Source organism: Pipra filicauda, unplaced genomic scaffold (genome assembly GCF_003945595.2).
Source record: "Pipra filicauda isolate LSUMZ 115617 unplaced genomic scaffold, ASM394559v2 scaffold121_size3267253_pilon, whole genome shotgun sequence".
Lineage (NCBI taxonomy): Eukaryota > Metazoa > Chordata > Aves > Passeriformes > Pipridae > Pipra > Pipra filicauda.
The window spans coordinates 1,357,213-1,377,209 of NW_024103674.1; the positions used below are offsets into that span (position 1 = coordinate 1,357,213).

Sequence of the window (19,997 nt, forward strand, 5' to 3'; positions counted from 1 at the left end):
CACTAAATTGTTTTATGTGACGAGGAAGCAGAAGGAAAGTAATAAACAGGTACTGTGACAGAATATGCATCTGGGGGACAAAAAAATGAGCCATAACCTTATGCTGGTCGTCAGTTGAACGTTATCTCGATTTCCCCCTCCCTTTTAGACTCTACATTCCTCCATCATGTTGTCATCCTTTCGTAAAGTCAAAGTCCAGGTATTTCACATAATGCATGAAGTGCCCTCCACACTTGCCTGCCTTTATTGCAGTGACCTGTTTGTAAAAAAACACTGGTTTGAGAGTTTGTTCTACACAGCAGGTGCTTTATTTGCACTTAGTGTGAGTCTGATCTGCCTTTCCTTTAATACTTTGAGTTGCCTAATTTCTGTCTGTGGTGCATGATGTGTGAACATTTTAGAGGTGTTACAGTTCAATGCAATCAGGTCTTGATGCGGGTTAATTTTCTAAGATAATTTTGTTTTAAAAGGTACTTGAGCAGAATCTTTTCCTTTATAGCAGCTGCCAGTCAACTGTGATGAGATTTTACCGTGTAGAACATTGTGCATTCGAGGTTGGCTTTGGTTCCTGTTCATCCACTTGCACAAATTTATAATCCTTGAATTGTTGTGGTGTAACTGTTTATACACTGGGATGTTTCCTTTTCAGTGCTGGTAAAATAAATAGGATGCACGGACCAGATTTCAGCTGGGGAACACAAGCAACTGTATTTTATTTGGAAGTGGTAGTGATGTAAATGTTTATACTGCAATTCAAATGACAATGAAAAGATAACAAATGGGGGTGGAAAATGCTGGGGTTAATTATATAATCTTGTATTACCTGTAAACTCTGTATTTCTGCAATGCAGTCAAGGTAATTTGCTTTCTCAGGAGTCTCAGCAGAGTGCAGTCCTTGCCAGACCTGCATAGTTTTATCAAAGGTCTGTGGTGATACTAAAACAAAACAAAGCCAAAAAACCCCCCATCATACATAAAATTCAATTCAGATGGCAGTTATTTGAATAGTGGAATTAAGATTTTAAGATTAAATGCCTAAAAATGAACAGGTCTTTAATTGTCTTCATATTTCAGAAGTGCATAGTTGAGGCTGTGCTCAAACCCTGTAATCAGCCAAAATTGCTGTCTTTGGTTGAAACTATTTACATTTCTTATTTTTTTTTAATGCGACAGTTTCTCGTGTCTCTGCAATACCTACTTAAATTTTGGGGCATGTTTGAATTTTACCTGTGCTGTGATGAGTCTGTAGGAATCTACAACATTAAGCAGCAACTTCAGCACATCTTGATTTTTTTTTTTAATTTATTTATTTTTTCTGTGCTGCAGCACTTGAGTGATTTTTCTGGCTTGGAATTTGTGGAGGTTTGAGGCTGTTAGTGACCTTCCTTAATAGAGTATTTGGACACAGGGTTCTACTGCACAGAACTTCTCTAAAGTAAATTTAAATCCAACAAACCAAAAGTCCAGGCGTTAATTTTGTCTCAATAGTGTTTTGAATCTCTAGGATGTGGTGTAAGGTATGACATCCTTTAGTGCCTTCTTTGTAACACAGCACGTTTTCAGCAGGATTCTCTTTGATTTACCTGCAGAACAAGGTGGACTTTCCCTAAACCAGGCAGTCATGGTGGTGGTTTTGTGTTTGAGACACACGTAGTGGCTTCTTCCCTGGTGTTTCCAGGGAGCTGTGAATGGGAGAAATGAAAGCTGGGAAAAATGTGTTGTTTTCTTTTTTCCCTCTGTCCTTTTGAAGGTTATTTTCCCATCCATTTCACATTCATTTTTTTTACTTGAAGAAGAAAGATCAGCAATCTGTTCTTGATCTCCAGGAGGGGAGTAGCTGATAGCAGTTAAATCTTCCTTGGACAAGATTGAGGGGGTGTGATATCGATGAACATGAAAAAATGCATCGAGCTGCTCATGTGTTCAGACTTGGGAAGCAGGGAGTGTTTTGATAGGGAAAATACTCCTGTTACAGGCTACTACTGAGCTCATAAAAACTGAATTCAGGTAACAGAGCTCATATAAAATACATATATGTATCATCAAAACTTATCTTAAGAGAAAGTTATTGTTTTACTACTCCTTAAGATCTTTATATATTGATATCTGAGTGTTTTTCAAGCAAACGAGTTTAAATTTTTAAGCTTCATGTCATTGCTTTTAAAAACACACTAAAATCTTCTGCCTAGCACTGAATGTGCTTTACATTTGTGTTTTTAAATCCCTGAAAACGTGTTTTGGTAAGGGAAATGCTGACAACTCTGCTGTGTGTCTGCCCCGGTGGCACTGCCGTAATTCCTGTTGAACCCACCTCCGTATCTGTTCCCAAACTTGAATGGTGTTGCTGACATCAGCACTGTTGCACTGCAGTGGCTGTAAATACCTGCAGTTGTGTGTTCCCATGCAAGTTTTATTGTATTGACTGGGGAAGGCAACTCGTTTTAGATGGAAGGATGAGAGTAATAAGCTTGCTTTGGGATTTTTATTGTTTTGTTTTAAATTTCCTACTTCTTTTTGTTGGCTTTTTTTTTTTTTTTTTCTAAAAAACCCACCACAGCAGCAGAGTGAGCAGAAGCATATCTGAGTATTTTAATTAGACATAAGCTGACCTGAAGTCAGTGTTAGAGAGGAGTGAGAAATGCAAATGCCATGAGGACATGGAGTTCAGATCCGCTCTCTGGGGCTGCCGGGAAGGCCCAGGTTCTTCTGGAAGGTTCTCTCTGCCCGACCTTATCATGTGGCACAGGCAGCACAGGGAGGGGCCGGAATGACACTCCTTATCTGGGGTCAGCCCGGGCACTGTCACATCCCAGTGTTTTTCACATTAAAAACATAAAGCCCCATTCTCGTTGGTGGGATTCCTGCGAGGGGCACAGGGTGTACCCCAGATGCCTTCAGTGGTGTTGTTGAGCCAAGGAAACATCTCAGAGGGGTGTTTGGTATTCCAGGGGGTGCTGCAGTTGGAGCCTGCATCGTTCTGCAGCATCCATGACTTTGGAGTTCCCAGCCCCTGGTGACTGCTGCTGGCTCTGGCAGCACAGACACTGCTGACGTCGCTGGTGCTGCAGGAAGAACAGTCCATTATTGCTACACCAAAGCACTTCTTTTACAATTGACTCGCTCGACTTACTGTAGTTACAAAAGGAGCCTTTCTTTTAACCAATTCCAGCAAAAAGAGGAGCCAGATTGCCTGGCTTGCATGGTGAGAGGCAAACCAGCTCCCAGGCTGAATTACAGGTCTCCTATTTGGTTTTTAAAAACATTAGAGTATTTTAAATGATAATTTAAATAATTCAAATAGTTGCCTAAATTAGTAATTTAAAGTGATTTCAAATCACTTTGTCTGTGGAGGTTGTTTCTAATACTGAAATACAAGTCGAATTGTATTGTCCAGGGCATGACTGTGCAGTTGGAGACTAACTAGGATTTAATTTTCTCCCAGCACTGCCCAAAACCAGGATCAGCAGAGACGGGTTCCAGCCGTGCAGTAAATTGGACCAACTGCCACTGTGTTATTCCTGAACACAATGCACTTTAAAACAAGTGTTGTTGGGATTCAAACACAGCGTGACAGGGCAGGAAAGGAAGTTTTTAGCAATAACTTCCTTTCCTGGAGGAAAAAGGTTGTTGAAAGAATGCTGGAACAAACAGCTGCTTTCTCAGGGAACCAGATCCGTGCTTGAGCCCGAGTTGTGTTCAGGGGTTTGAGCTTTTAATACTCAGATACACTAATCAGGTGGAGATTTTGGTACTGCTGCCAGAGGAAACCTGGACCTCATTTATGTAACACAGGCTGCAGAGACTGGGGTTGTTTTTTTTCCCTTGCCCTCCTTTGGCAATAATGAGGGGAAGATAAAGCAAAGCTGAGTTTTCTTTCCTTCTCGAAAGTGCCGCAGTGCAGTTGGGGCTCAGAGTTCCTGAGAACTCTGGCCATGGCTGTCCCCTGGCAGGGTGGGGACCTTGGAAGGGAGCTCAGGAATGTGTGGATTCGCCCCCATGTGTTCCTTTCTATCAGTTGTTCCCTTTACAAGTGCTTGGAATCCAAAAGGGAAATGTGGCCGTGTAGATCACTTTCCAACCTGTGGAGTTTTCCATACAGTTATGCAAGACACTTGTCTAATTAAAGCATGGACTAATTAATGAGTAAATAACAATTTAATATTTAATGATGTGTTTTAACAGATTGCCCAGGTCTTTTAGTCTGCAGTTCTAGTCTGGGTTTTTTCCCTGTCTGTGATAGGATTGATGAGAAGTATCTTTAACTTGATGGGTACAGAACTGATGATAAAAGCATTATACATGTAAATTATACATGTAAATACTTGTATATTGAGACATTAATTGCAAAATTGTTCAAGCACAGAGTGTTTGTTGCAGCAACCTCTTGATTTACAGAATTAGTTGTCAAAGAAGTGGGTAAATATCCAAATTCCAATGACAATAACAGTTCTTCTTTTTAAATTTGCATTACAGTTCTATTCCAGTGCCCAAATTTCTTGTTGGAAATCAGATTACTTTTTTGAAAGTTTAGGAACTGAAAATGAGAGATTATCCCAATTTTAATAGAAAGGAGCTAAAGCAGAGCAGTAGTCAGGTCTTTGCTGCCTGTAGTAAGAATATTAGATTTTAGTATATAAAGCAATATAGAAGGATTTTCACTTGGAGGGAGATCAGTAGTTAAACAAAATGGCCTTTGACTTGTCTAAAGTCAGATCTGTGAAGCCTCTTATTGGCTTTTGAAAGGTTATGTGGAGAGTGGCAGGATGGGTTTGTAACTTTTTTTAATTGAAGGAACAAAGAAGAGATGCATCAGAGATGTGTGTGTATGTGTATGTAAAATATATATAGATACATGTGGGCCAGTTAGCTGTTGTTCAAAGAACAGTAATATTCTTCCTATATTTTAAATAAAATGTTTCCAGGTTTTCTGTGTTGGACAAGAAATATTTTTATGTTTGTATCCACACATATATGTGCACAAACCCACAATTTGAACACTCGTATCACACACCTGCATGTTTGAGATGACACGGCCTTTCTATGACTGCAGCCATATTTGTCCAAAATAAGTACATGTTAAAGGTCTCTGTAAATATTCCTTTCCCATTATTTTCTTCTAGAAGTGTGGTTTTATGTATTTATATGTGTAATAATTATATTTTGTACACATGCCTGCACACACAGAGTAAGCCTGCAAGTGAACCACGCATGATTTTAAAAAAACAGGTCTTCTTGCATGGGTCTCTTCCTGCCCTCCCAATGTTTTATAAGGAAACATAATGTTAATTTTATTTTTTGCCTTTCAGAAAATGGATCCAAGCGGTGTAAAAGTGTTGGAAACGGCAGAAGACATCCAAGAAAGGCGTCAGCAGGTTTTGGACCGTTACCACAGGTTCAAGGAACTCTCTTCTCTAAGGCGCCAAAAACTCGAAGATTCCTATCGGTTCCAGTTTTTCCAGCGGGATGCAGACGAGCTTGAAAAATGGATCCAAGAGAAACTGCAGATAGCATCTGATGAAAACTACAAAGACCCAAGCAATTTGCAGGCAAGTCCTCCTGCCATTTTCTGTTTCCTGTGCTATTAATTTTAGGGTGTTCCAGGTCAGCTGAGATAGAACAAACACAGAAATGAAACTTGAGCTGAGAGCAAAGTCAGATGGATGCAAATACCCATGACCTTGCAAATGTTCTTCAAAAGCCTGGTTTCTTTGCTGATATAATTGGAATATTTCTAATGATGGATTAGATGCTACATCAGCATAGAAAAAATTACTCGTCGTAATGTAGCATAAAACCAGCTTTGTTTAATCCTAGAATTTGTTGGACACCTTAACTTTGTGAATAAATGTGAATTATTGGCTATTGTTTCCACAAAAAAAACCAAGCTTGTATGGGTGGAATTAGCTGAGGAGTTCTCAGGGGTTTGAACACTGTGGTGTAAAAGAGCAAACACAAGAACGAAGCAACTGAAATTGTGGTGAAACGCACGATACAACTGATTTCAGCTGTGGGGTTTCATTGTTTGCTTGTCAGTACTGAATATGCATAAAATACACTAAAGATCCTGATGCTGGGGAACATGGAGGAGGCTGTTCAAGTCTCAGTCACGTTCTCTGATGTTTTCCTTGTAGGGGAAGCTGCAGAAGCACCAGGCCTTTGAAGCTGAGGTGCAGGCCAATTCAGGAGCTATCATTAAACTGGATGAGACTGGGAATCAGATGATTAATGAGAGCCATTTTGCATCTGAAACCATAAGAGTGAGTTTTAAAACATTTTCTTCCCCCCCTCTTTACAGGTTTTTCATTAAGCACTTTGTCCAGATTGCACAGATAACTCTGTATTCCAAAATGCTTTTTAGAATTCTACAGAGAGTTTATATTTGTAAAGCTTAGAGGTATTTTTCTCTTTCATGAGCACCCAGCTCATGGCTTTTCCTGGATCCAGTTCTGAGGTGACCTATTCAAAGATGTTTTGAGAGGCACGAGGCAAATGATGAATTATACTTGTGGTTCTTCCCAAAATCAAATTCACAAAGCCTGATGTCAGGCATGTTGACAACTCATTTTTTGCTTATATTTACCATTTTAATTTTCTGCAGTAAGAAGTAACACAAGCAACCAAACCAGTAAACTTCAGCCATCTAATCTGTGTGCTCTGGCTCAGATCAGGTCTCTAATAGTGATCTTTGCCTTCTGGTTAAGTTGTACTGGCCACACATTCAAAGCTCTTTAATTTGTGTTCTCACTTTAAATCTGCTGTTTCTGGGCCTCATTTCAGTGTCAGTCTTGGCTGCGGGTATTTTTTAATGCAGTTGTTTAAAATTGTTGTTGAAAGCTTTTTTCCTTTGTAAGATCTCAATGAGAGCTGTTAGAACTTTCCAGAATGAGAACTCTTGTGATATTTTTGTAGTGATTATCAAATTTAGTTGATGGCTTCATCATTTCATTGCAACTAAGAAAAACAGGGGGTTTTTTTGATACGTTATATAGTAAAAAAGCCCTAAGGTAACGCTTATTTTAGAAACCTCACTGTGATTGTATAATCCTTACCACAAATAGGAAAAAAGCCAAAAACTGTGCTGTTCTTTGTGTTGTTTGGGGTGATAACTTGCCTTTAATTCAGTCCTTCACGCCGTACCGGACGGCCCAGCGCCCGATAGTCACGGCCACCCAAGTGGGGTCCCACATCCGAGTAGGTGACACTTGTGACTGTGCTGTGCAACTTGTGTTTGCAATGTCTCCTTCCTCCCTTGGCTGACAGTTTGCACCATCCTTTGGGACAGTGCTCAGAGCTCTTTCCTCCCTTTTAAACCTCCTTAATTGAACTTTCTGAGTGGATTTAGTGGAACCTCCGCCCACGAGGTTCAAAAGCTTCTCTTGAGTGACTTTCAAGTTTCAGGTCTCGATGAGCAAAGCGTGGTAGATTATGGGTGGAGCAGATACTTTCCTGTTTTGCAACTTGTGTGCCTGTGTGGGAGTGTGGTTTTTCTTTTCATTGTCTATAAAATTTATAGTGGCTCCCAACAGTTTTGAAACACCGAGTTCAGCCAGAGACTCAGTATTAAAACTAATAATTACTCCTGGGATGTCAGTATTAAATTACTTAACAATGTTGGCTAAACATATTAACTGATTAGTGTAAAGAAAAGTGGTTAAAATACAGTAAAATGGCACAAGTTTGACAATAAAATGTGTTGTCTTAGATAAAAATAAATTCCTAAAGGAAGATGAGATTCACTTATTGGGAATTGACTTCCACGTAAAAGACTGAACATTTGAAGGGGAGAGCAGCAAATTTTTGGTCTTACTTCATATTAGCATAGAATTTAAATCAAATTTTATCTCATAGTTATGTGAACATAATTCATTAGTTAATAAAAATATGTAAATATTTAGTTCAGTAATTTCTAATCTTGTGTTGTTACAACACCTTACATTATTTGAAAACTAATGACTGGAAGTGAAATTGTTGTGAGGTTTGTCCACCCTTTGTCTAAAGTAAGGTTTAGGTTGTACAACTTCAGGAAAAAAAATAAATCTACTGTTAAGGTCAGGAAGGGACTAAATCTGACCTTCTCTGATCCAGGGTTTAATAACCATGACCTGTTGTTTTAGACTCGACTGCAGGAGCTGCACCGACTATGGGAATTACTGATGGAAAAGATGAGAGAGAAGGGGGTCAAATTATTGCAGGCACAGAAGCTGGTGCAATTCCTCCGGGAATGTGAAGATGTCATGGACTGGATCAATGACAAGGTATATAATTACCTGCCTTTACTGTGTCCTTGGTGGGAAATCTGATGTGTTTGTGTGGAAAATTTCTGTCAGCACGGAGCCGCTGGAGGTCAGGTGGTCACAGAGAGCTTGGAAAGGCACCTGTACACTTGATTTAGTTATTCATATTGCATCAGCAGTAGTTGTGCAAACTAATATTAGTTCTCTATATTAGAGTAAGAGGAAGCCTGTGTGTTGGTGAGCATAGTTACCATGATCAATTCTTTGTTTTCTTTGAGGAAACTTGAATAAAATTCAGTTTTCCTGTAAAGGAAATCTACAACACATAAAAGCAAATGTTTCTTTAATAAATGTTCTAATTGATCTGTTATAGAAAAGAGCCAACCCAAGCACCCAGCAGTGTGTAGGTAGTTACTTCATGATGGGAATATCTTTGTATATACATTGTAAGGACATGAGCTGCAGGAGAACTGTTGGCTCTTGACTCTTTGAACTCTGAGGAAACAGACCACAAACCACACTATCAAGGGGAAAAGAAAGCCACATAATAATCATATGGGTTTTCTTAATGATAGTTTACTGTTTTGTGTCACTGTGGGTTCAAACTGTAAACTCTCCATAACTGTTTCTGATTATGACAGTGCACTTTTCATACAGAAATCTTGCATCAGGAGCCTGCAGCAAGTGGCCATAAACAGTCTAAAATATGAACAAATTCTAGTCACTCTGTGTGCTATGAATTTGTACTTGAAAAATTAATGTGACCAAGGAAGATGAAAAAATAATTCCTTTCGTGATCTTGCATATTCTCTGCAATAACACATAAGTGTTGGGGTGGGGAATGGAGTTTTAAATCTGACTTTAACCACTGTGGTTGTCTTTGACCTATTGAAAATTAGGACAGTTTGCTTCCTAATTTTCAGTAGTGATTTCCCATAGGATATACTGAAATTAACTTTTTTTTTTTTTTTCCAATGTGCTAGGAAGCAATAGTGACCTCAGAAGAGCTTGGACAGGACTTAGAGCATGTTGAGGTTCTGCAGAAGAAGTTTGAAGAGTTCCAGACAGACCTTGCAGCCCACGAGGAAAGAGTAAATGAAGTGAACCAGTTTGCTGGCAAACTTATCCAGGTAAAATATGTGTGTGTGTTGAAAATCTCTTGGCAAGCCAGGTATGACAGAAAGCTTTTGGCTGCAGCTTCCTCTTTCCTTCTGGTTTGGTGGCAGACCTGCCCCAGCTGGGAACATTGCTGAAAATGTGGAGAGTAGTGATTAGTAAGAGAAACCGTCGTATTTGGGGTTAAATGTATTTGTCTTGGACAAGCAGGTTTAATATCTCTTCTGATATGACATCTGGGGCTTGATCAAGGATGGAGACAGGGCAGGAAGTATTGCATTCCAGGAAAAAAAAAAAGATACTGTTCACAGCCCTCTTCCCACAGACTAATTAGTATATAGGGAAACCTCTACAAGGGTATTGAATGTTTGCACAGTGAAATTTCAGGGAAACTATTGAATTGAGTGATCATCTGGAAAGGACAGTAATTATAAATTGATCTCTTGAAAACCAGTGGCGTTTCAAGGGTTTGTCAATGGATGTAAAGCCACAAAACATATGAAAACAACAATTGTCTTTGCTTGCCAGGAACAACACCCTGAAGAGGAGCTGATAAAGTCCAAACAGGATGAAGTAAATGCAAGCTGGCAGCGTCTTAAGGGACTTGCCCTCCAGAGGCAAGGGAAACTCTTTGGGGCAGCTGAAGTTCAGCGTTTCAACAGGTATGAACTTGGATCTGCTGGAGTGGTGGAATCCTTGTGTGACTGTTTAATGATGCATTCAGCTGCACATGGGATGAGAAGAGCTACTGTCTGTTATGGTTTTGCTTTACTTGTTGAATGAAGACCTTGTTGTTCTAGAATTACTTTAGAATAATTATTGTGATGCAGCTTTTCAGCACTTGGCAGTTTGTTCATTCCTGCTAATGGCAGTTCTGCTTCCCTTTCCTCTGAGGGCTTTTTCACCCAACTCTGTCCTAGATGAGCCTGAAAAGGGATGTATTTTTTGTCAGATGGATGTCAACCCAGTTGTTCCGGGGGTTTTTGAGCAATGTCTTTCTATCCTCATCTCCATCTACAGCATTTTGAGATATGCTGTAATTAAGCTGGAAAAGGGTCCAGAGTGGGAAATGGACCTACTCAGTGATGGTGCTGTAATTCCTTGTTTGCATCTGGTGACACTACCTGAAGAGTGGCCTGTTAATACTCTTCAAAGTTTCTTGAGATGTAAAAGTATATTTCGTTGTTTGTTCTTAAAGTATGTTTGTAGTTGGCTGCAGTGTTTATAAATATGGTTCGTATGCGGTACCTCTGGCACACGTACAGGAACACATCCTGCTTTCTTCCTTTTCCCGTACAAGATAGACTGCTTTCAATTTGTGCTTTGTTTTGAAGGGATGTGGATGAAACAATCAGCTGGATTAAGGAGAAAGGGCAGTTGATGGCCTCAGACGATTTTGGCAGAGACTTGGCCAGTGTGCAGGCTTTGCTGCGCAAGCACGAGGGCCTGGAGAGAGACCTGGCGGCTCTGGAGGACAAGGTACCCCGAGACACATTTTATGTACAACTTAACCAAGTTAACCTGCTTGTAAAGGGCTGGCAACTCACACTTTGTGCCTGGGTGTAGGTGAAGGCCCTGTGTGCAGAAGCTGACCGTTTGCAGCAGTCTCACCCAATAAATGCTTCCCAAATCCAAGTGAAGCGGGAGGAGCTCATCGCCAACTGGGAGCAGATCCGGACGCTGGCAGCGGAGAGGCACGGCCGCCTCAACGACTCCTACAGGTGGGTCATTCCAGCAGCACAGTGTTCCCTTCTCCTTGTTCACACTTGACAGAAGGCTCTTGGGAGAAGAAAGGGATGCTGTTTGCGAAATATTGGGGTGATTCTGGTGTTTTCAGAAACAGTTCACCAAATTATATTTTACACTGACTTCTGGTGGTAAAATAAATATTTATATGATAAATAAGTACTTACAGCTCTTGGTCATTCTTTGGATGTGGATTCAGTTATAAAAACAGACACTGTAATGTTTTAGGACTTTTGCTTTTTTCCCCGTCTGTGTTTTGAAGTATCTGACTATGTTTTAGTTTTGCTGGGGTTTTTTTAATGCACTTACTACAGAGCTGCTCACTATGGAGTCCTGAGTCTCTCTGAAGTGTGATGTTTGATGTATTGTCCCAGACTAAGTGAAGTCCCTGTTTCTGTGATAGTTGCTTTGCTGATGTGGGATTTCTCTTCATCCAGTCTTGTTTCTGCACCAATCTGGTTGTCTGTGTTGATAAACCTTATGAAAAAGAAACATCCACATATGGTGATGAGTTTACATCCTTTCTGGTTTTGTTTTTCTGCCCTTGGTTCCCTCCCATGATGTGGGATTTATGACAGTGGAGATCCAGACAAATAATCTTTTCCTTTACCTTCCCTGCCAAAATCTCTTCAGATCAATTAACAGCAAATGTAGAAGGGAAACAGAAACTGATGACTTTTGCTGATAAGTGTTAAACACATGCCAAAGGCAACAACTGAAGGCACACTGAAAGGAATTCGAGAGTTTGTTTGCTTGTTTTAAGGCTGAGGCTTGTGCAGTTGAAACTTTCTGCCAGTTCCCTCCCCCACACACAGTTATGGTTGTGACAGAAGCAGCCCCATGGGTTACCTTGAAACGCTCAGCTTGAGAACCATATTTTGATTTCTATTGTCTTCAGCTTATAGTTAGGAATATTTGCTTTACTTCCAATATAAATTATATGCAAAACATGTCTTTAAGACATGGATTTAGAACCCAGCATTTTCTTAACTTCAAAAGGCTTTTTCTCATTGAAAGCATATTTAGTTATTTAATATTCTGAGTGCATTTTGGTGGTGTTTTATTCGTATCTGAGGAACAGCTTTCATGTTTGTAACCCTTTCTTTGGGGTAAGGAGGGAGAAGCTAAGCAAGCAGATTATTCCTGACCATTTTTTGCTTTGCTTTCCGAAGGCTGCAGAGATTCCTTGCGGATTTCCGAGATCTCACCAGCTGGGTGACTGAGATGAAGGCTCTGATAAATGCTGATGAACTTGCCAATGATGTGGCTGGAGCAGAAGCCCTTCTAGACAGACATCAGGAACATAAGGTAGAGTGGTTACAAAGCCCAGCCCTCAACAGCTGCTTTATGTGTCTGACACAACCTCTGAGTCACAACTGCTGGGGTTGGAGCTCTGCAGTGCTTTGATCATGCAGCTAATACAGGATTGTGTCCCAATTTAATATTTTTAATTTGTTTCTAGATAGTAAATATACACTGATTACTAAGTATTTAAGAATTTTTGTAATAGTCTTTTATAAAAAATTAGACCTAATAGCAGTCAGTTGGACTAACAACTCTTTTAGCTCTCCATCATGAGGAGTTGCAGTAAGCAGAAAGAGTGCAGCTCAAATCAACCTCTAGTTTCATTTTAATTTAGGAATTTATGCCTACCTTATCTGCATTGTAAGGTAATACATTTCACTCTAGTTTTCAGGATAAGGGTAATGTATTTAAAGATAGTCAGATGTTTAACATTCAGGAGTCCAGACTGTTGTCTCTGTGTTATTTTCAATAGCAGTTTTCATATTCTCACACTCTATTTCAAGATAAATTTTGGTAACAGCTTATTCACATCTCCTTTTCACAGGGAGAAATTGATGCCCATGAAGACAGCTTCAAATCTGCTGATGAGTCTGGCCAGGCTTTGCTTGCTGCTGGGCACTATGCTTCTGATGAAGTGAAAGAAAAGGTGAGTTGAGAGCAAGAGCTGTTAGAAGAATACTTGCCTTTCTTCCGTGTCCCTTAATTTAAAAGGAGATTTGAGTCTTCACACAGAATGTTCTTTTCAGTCCAGTGTTGAACACTTTTTTGAGTCACAACTGTTATATTAAAGAGACTGTTAAATAAAATTATATATTCCTCTGTCCTGTCCATTAGCTGACCATCCTGTCAGACGAGAGGTCTGCCTTGCTGGAGCTGTGGGAGCTCCGCAGGCAGCAGTACGAGCAGTGCATGGACCTGCAGCTCTTCTACAGAGACACTGAACAAGTTGACAACTGGATGAGCAAACAAGAAGTGAGTGCAAATCTTTGAACTCTCCAGATATGGTCAATTTTAATTTCTTAAAATTAAAATTGTTAGTCTTCTAGACTTGAACAATTAACTAGTGATAGTGTCTCCACTAAATGTGCACCAGTGCTGTACAGAGTTATTTATGTGACTGCCTGAGATGCTGCAATGACAGTTTCCATCTAATGCTGAAACTGTGAGGTGGCTTTTATGTGTGTTAACTCTTCTAAAATACTGGTTAAATAAGAAGCTAAAAAGAGCTACTCAGAACTTTTGCCTATTAGAAACTTAGAGTGTACTCAATCCCAGTATATCATCCTTTACTTTTTGGTAATAACATATGGCAAGAAATATCACTGGCTGTGCTTTAGTTCCTTAGAGCAGTTGAGTGTGGAGACATAAAAATGTGTTTGTTTCCTTATTTCAGGCATTTCTGCTGAATGAAGACCTTGGTGATTCTCTGGACAGTGTAGAGGCTCTTCTAAAGAAGCACGAAGACTTTGAGAAATCCCTAAGTGCCCAAGAGGAGAAAATCACAGTAAGACATTTACATTAGGTCATCACTAAATGGGCAAGAAGTAAAACAAGAAAATTTATTGACTGAGGAGGAGACATTGCTGGAGGATGACAAAGATGGGGTTTACTTTGCAGAATGATCCATTGTTATGTGGGATGTATTAGCTCTAAATGACATGTATTCTCTCTGAAATGGAAAATAGTGGAAAAGATTGGATAGGGCTCTATTGCTACCTCAGAGCTGGGTAACCTGGTGCTTGCTTATCATACCAGCACACGTGTGGGTGAAGATTTGTCAAAAACCTTCACTCTTCCACATGAAAGATGATGGTACAGATAGAAAAGGGTGTAACAATAGCTTGCCGACAGTTTTACTGGGATAAACTTTTGGGACTTGATGTACCAAGCAAACTTGCACAATTTCTATTACACCAAATAAATGGAAACCTGTTTTCTCTTTAGGCATTAGATGAGTTTGCTACTAAGCTGATTCAGAACAACCACTATGCCATGGATGATGTTGCTACACGCAGAGATGCTGTAAGTCTCCAAAAGAGATTTGGGCTTTAATCATGTTCTGCTTTATTATTTTACATGGTGTGACTTCAATATAGGTTCAATACAGGATAAGTCTGCATAGCTCTCCCAAGAGGGTGGATACAGTGGTGGTTCTTACAAGCCTGGGGAATTTAAAAACCTTTTCCTTCCCCTTTTTTTCAGCTGCTGAGCCGCCGAAATGCCCTCCACGAGCGAGCCATGCACCGCCGCGCTCAGCTGGCCGATTCCTTCCACCTGCAGCAGTTCTTCCGAGACTCTGACGAGCTGAAGAGCTGGGTTAATGAAAAGATGAAAACTGCCACTGATGAGGCCTACAAGGTAAACACATGGATGGATGGTAGAATATTTTTAAGGCTTAATGTAATCAATCTAACGAGACAAAGTGGTGTCAGCCAAAATGTTGCTGCTAGTCCGTGGTATTAACGGCAACAGGAGGAATGGTAATTTCTCCGTGACCCCAAGGAGGATTTTCCCATCCTGCTGTAATCATGCTTATCCAATAGCTTAAATGTTCTGATTTAAGGCATATTTCTTGCACCAAATTCTCTGGTGACATGTATACGAATGTAGTCTAATTTTAACAATTCTTCAGAGACCTTTAGATGCTGATTCCTTTTTTTTTATTGAAACATTCTATTTCTTTCTTTGTCTTTAGGATCCATCAAACTTGCAAGGTAAAGTTCAGAAGCATCAGGCTTTTGAAGCAGAGCTTTCTGCTAACCAGAGTCGCATCGATGCCCTGGAGAAGGCCGGGCAGAAGCTGATTGATGTCAAACACTACGCGTCGGACGAAGTGGCCGCTCGCATGAACGAGGTGATCAGCTTGTGGAAGAAACTTCTGGAGGCCACTGAGCTCAAAGGTACCACTTGCTCAGAAGAATATGGGTAATTTTCTAGGGAGTTCAGCCAGGAAGTGAGAGAAATGAAGTGGAAAACTGAAGTAATCTTGCCCTGCTTTCCTCTTGCCGCTGTCCCTGTCAGGTATCAAACTGCGTGAGGCCAATCAACAGCAGCAGTTCAATCGCAACGTGGAGGACATTGAGCTGTGGCTCTATGAGGTAGAAGGACACTTGGCTTCTGATGATTATGGAAAAGATCTTACTAATGTTCAGAATCTTCAGAAGAAACATGCCCTGCTGGAGGCAGATGTTGCTGCCCATCAGGTAAGGGAAATAATTTTTGTTCCTGCCCTTTCAGATCTGCTCACTCAGACCTTTGCATGTCTGTATCTTTATAAATTTTGTAGATTTGGGTTTTACAGTTCTCTTACCAAAAACAATTTTGAACTGAAACATAACTCTAAGAATAATATCTTCATGAATTTGATAGAAATAAGCTTTGTTTTTTTGCTGTGAACACCAATTTAAAAGGTTGTACTGTGCTCTGTGTAGGAAATAATTACCCCCTAAACTATCCACTTGTAGATAGCTTATTCTTGTTCAGTTTGTTTTCATGTAGCTCTAGGACACGGAGGGAGAACAGTTTTTAAATAAAGAACTTTACAGCAAATGATTCCCCTGAATTCATTTTTGCAAATGGACTGTTTGCAGACGATCTTCAGGGGAATTAAATCCACAGCAATAAAGTCAACAAAATCTGGATTCCCACAACTGGAATGATTAGTTGTTAACTGTTGAAAAGCAGTTTGTGTAGAGGGCCACATTTGTAAAGTTAATGTGATTTCAAGAATCTTTTGCTTTGTAAAATTGACAGATCAAACCCAAATAAATTACATTTATCTCATGTGCTGAATTTTATATAGAATATAATTATTACCAAAATGATTGCACTGTGCAGCTGAGCTTCTCATCTTCTATCACAGCATAATTTATTAGCTTAGACCTGAAAATGTTCTCAAGTCTCTGCAGCGATTTTACAGGAATTCTGACATAATGCCACTGCTGGATTCATTTTAGGATCGGATAGATGGCATTACCATCCAGGCACGCCAGTTCCAGGAGGCTGGGCACTTTGATGCTGACAATATCAAGAAGAAACAAGAGGCTTTAGTGGCTCGTTATGAAGCTCTGAAGGATCCCATGGTGGCTCGGAAACAAAAACTTGCAGATTCCCTTCGCCTGCAGCAGCTTTTCCGTGACATTGAGGATGAGGAGACCTGGATTAGGGAAAAAGAGCCTATTGCAGCTTCAACAAACAGAGGTTGGTTCACCCTGGTATCACTGGAATTTACATGTCAGAACTTGTCTCTTTATTGAATATCCCTGGAAATTTCTGAAATATTTATTGTAATTAATGTTGCATATTTATTCTTTAACCGTTATGGTACTTCTGCTATTCCAGTGGTTCAGTTAGTTTTCCTAGTTCTCTGTCTTAACTGTGGTACTTCTTACTCTGCAGGTGTTTGTCTAGCACTGGTTGCACCTGCCTTGAAATTTTTGTTTAATCTGCTGACTCTGATTTAACTGCTTAATTATTTTTATATCTTTCAGGCAAGGACTTAATTGGTGTCCAGAATCTGCTAAAGAAGCACCAGGCTTTGCAGGCAGAAATTGCAGGCCACGAGCCCCGCATTAAGGCAGTCACACAGAAGGGAAATGCTATGGTGGAAGAGGGTATGTCTCAGCATTTTTTAACTCTCTGGCCCAGTACCATTAAGAATTATTGACTGTTTTTATCCAGACAGTAGACAGGTACCTGCTAGCAGGATGAAATTCTAGACATTCTTTCACCTGAAAATCAAAATAGGTTCCTTGATGGGAACCTGTCACAGTTTTCACAGATCTCCATCTACTCTTGATGAACACAAAATTTAGCAATTTTGTACCTGTCGTATTTAGTCTCTGTTTTTAAATCTGTTAGTCTTCTATCAGAGACATATAATGTGAGAGAGGATCCTCCACAAAGACAGTAAGAGTCATTGCTGCTTTTAAATAAATAGGCATCTTTATTTCTGACTGCATGTTCTTACACCAAAACACACAAAAAAATTCCCTGATTCTGAGATTCAGAGTGCAGATCTGAAATAAGGTTTGTCTGCTGCCATTGGAAAGAAATGTCCTTTCCTGTGTCATCATTAGGTAGAAATGTTATACTGTGTCTTGTTTTATTCCTAATAATTCAAATATCCCAGTACAGTTTGATTGATAGTGTTTTACAGTCTGAGGCAAAAGGACCAGCTCAGTTGTGCTTTCATTAGTCAGAACAGGCTACGTGGGTTTAAACTGGTTTAATTTCTGTGACTTTGAAGAAGTGCAAGTAACCTTTTGTTGTGTATTAGTTTTACCTCCTGAAGTCCTTCAGTTCCCTCTCCTTCTGTTCCATAGGACACTTTGCAGCTGAGGATGTGAAAATCAAACTGAATGAGCTGAACCAGAAGTGGGACTCTCTGAAAGCCAAAGCGTCTCAGCGGCGCCAGGACCTGGAGGATTCCCTGCAGGCTCAGCAGTACTTTGCTGATGCTAATGAGGCTGAATCCTGGATGAGGGAAAAGGAGCCCATTGTAGGCAGTACAGACTATGGAAAAGATGAAGACTCTGCTGAGGTATTTGAGATTGTTGTTTAAATGAATTCTGCGTAAACACAGCAAGGATTTGTCTAGTGGTTAAAAAAAATGAGCTCTGCTATTCTCAAGATTCTTAACAGGGCAGAAGATTCTTGCATCAAGCTGGTATCAAAGGATGACAGCTTTTCCTGTGTTTTAGTTGTTACTGCACATGAAATCTTGCTGTTCAGTATGTTAAAACAATTGCAAGGAAACTTTACATCTCTATTCACTCTTTTACAGCGTTTTGTTTAAGTATAATGAGAGTAATATCAGCAAATTCCTCATGTAACAAGCATTTCAGTGTGAGTCTGGTTTTCAGTAGTTCATTAGTCTGGAAGTAATTTTCTTGTCTGGAGCTGCTTTACTGGTGTCATCCTGCAGTCAAACACTACATCCCAGGCAGTGCTGACATTTCATCAACATGAAGTGCAGTTTAAAGGCACACTTTCAAGCTTACCACATATCACTGTGGAAATATTTCTGGTCAGAACAAAAGAATGTTGCTGAGATAAGGTAAAGGCAAAGCACCAGAAGCATTTGGGCCACTATCTACCCAGTGAATAAATAGAAGTGATTATTCTCATGAGAGTCACAAGGTTGGCAGCTCTGAAAACCCCCCATTCCCCGTGTAGGGAGCCAAAGTATGTATTTTAGGCAGGGTAGTGTTTGTAAAATGACAAGGTGTACATGTTGTTTTTATCATTTCCAGGCTCTTCTGAAGAAACACGAGGCTTTGATGTCTGATCTCTCTGCTTATGGCAGCAGCATCCAGGCATTGAGGGAACAGGCCCAGTCTTGCAGGGTAAGGAAAGATGCCAGTCATGTTGCTAAAATTCGTGGGTCAGCAAAAGGTAAAGGCAAAGCATAAAACAGTTGTTGGTTTTGAGAGCTTATTGCCGACTCTACTTGATTTTTCTCAAAAAACTTAGCAGTCTGGTTGTAGAATAATGACAGACAGTTGTGTTGCTTTGGAATGAAACAGTACAGTGTGGTGGTTTTCAAGGTTTGAGCCCAGGCAGCACTTAAACTGAGTCTATCTGCATTTGTTTAAACAAGAATAACTTTAGGATACTACAGTAGCATTTACAAAGGCTACAGTCTATCTTAGGACAATACATAAACATGGAACAACTCATTTTTTTTCCTGCTCCTTCTCTTTTAGCAACAAGTTGCTCCCACAGATGATGAGACTGGAAAAGAGCTTGTTCTGGCACTCTATGATTACCAGGAGAAGAGTCCTCGGGAGGTGACTATGAAGAAGGGAGATATCCTCACTCTACTCAACAGCACCAACAAGGTGAGCTCTTCCCTCCTGCTTTGGACCTGCCTGGCTCCCTTGCTGGTGTTTGTTCTGCAAGGTGTGTCTTGGTTTTGTTTGGGTTTTGGTAAGAGCATTAAAGAAGCTGAAGAATTGACACATTTAGCCCATGTCCCCATTCAGCACTTCAGCTGAACCTCCCCAGTTCATTCCCGTGACTCTTCTACAGCTGCCAACTTTTCCAAGTCAGATAAACAACATAGGCTGTAGGGCATGTGCCTGTGGGAAAACTTAATTCCCTGCTGTGGAGGAATTTTTGATGAGACGTGGGAGTAACACCTCGATGCCTTCAAGAGGCAGTTTGTTTGAATTGATCTCCATTAAGAGCAAACTGTTGAGAGCATCACTGGCTTCCTCGTGTTAATTCAGTTGCCCGTTGTGCTTTGTGCTTGGTGACAATCTCACAGAGGTTCCTTTGGGTTTTTGCCCTGCAGGACTGGTGGAAGGTTGAAGTCAATGACCGTCAGGGATTTGTTCCAGCTGCCTATGTGAAAAAGCTGGACCCTGCCCAGTCTGCATCCCGAGAGAACCTCCTGGAGGAGCAGGGCAGCATCGCACTGCGCCAGGAGCAGATCGACAACCAGTAAGATCTAACTGATGAGATATGACACCACCAGCATTAGCTGGCTTGGCCTTTGCCTCACAGATGCCAGAAGCTTAGGTTAATGCTTCTTACACTAAGAAACAAGGGCTTCCTTTACCAGAGGCTCCAGATTCAGTTGTTTTATCCTTA

At 40.4% G+C, this 19,997-nt stretch overlaps 1 protein-coding gene across 4 annotated transcripts in view; it reads left to right on the plus strand.

Annotated features, from left to right (window-relative positions):
• Positions 1–19,997, plus strand: part of SPTAN1 (spectrin alpha, non-erythrocytic 1) — a 47,890-nt gene that overhangs the window by 2,819 nt on the left and 25,074 nt on the right. For all 4 annotated transcript variants that reach the window (XM_039387791.1, XM_039387793.1, XM_039387799.1 and 1 more), the window contains exons 2-22: positions 5,307–5,546; positions 6,132–6,257; positions 8,115–8,255; positions 9,218–9,364; positions 9,879–10,012; positions 10,685–10,829; positions 10,917–11,071; positions 12,269–12,404; positions 12,946–13,047; positions 13,236–13,373; positions 13,795–13,905; positions 14,346–14,423; positions 14,604–14,759; positions 15,097–15,301; positions 15,423–15,604; positions 16,358–16,601; positions 16,892–17,014; positions 17,726–17,943; positions 18,656–18,748; positions 19,109–19,243; positions 19,699–19,847. In XM_039387791.1, coding sequence (XP_039243725.1) covers positions 5,310–5,546; positions 6,132–6,257; positions 8,115–8,255; positions 9,218–9,364; positions 9,879–10,012; positions 10,685–10,829; positions 10,917–11,071; positions 12,269–12,404; positions 12,946–13,047; positions 13,236–13,373; positions 13,795–13,905; positions 14,346–14,423; positions 14,604–14,759; positions 15,097–15,301; positions 15,423–15,604; positions 16,358–16,601; positions 16,892–17,014; positions 17,726–17,943; positions 18,656–18,748; positions 19,109–19,243; positions 19,699–19,847 — 3,155 coding nt within the window. In that variant the 5' untranslated portion in view covers positions 5,307–5,309. The remainder of the gene's footprint in view (positions 1–5,306; positions 5,547–6,131; positions 6,258–8,114; positions 8,256–9,217; positions 9,365–9,878; positions 10,013–10,684; positions 10,830–10,916; positions 11,072–12,268; positions 12,405–12,945; positions 13,048–13,235; positions 13,374–13,794; positions 13,906–14,345; positions 14,424–14,603; positions 14,760–15,096; positions 15,302–15,422; positions 15,605–16,357; positions 16,602–16,891; positions 17,015–17,725; positions 17,944–18,655; positions 18,749–19,108; positions 19,244–19,698; positions 19,848–19,997) is intronic.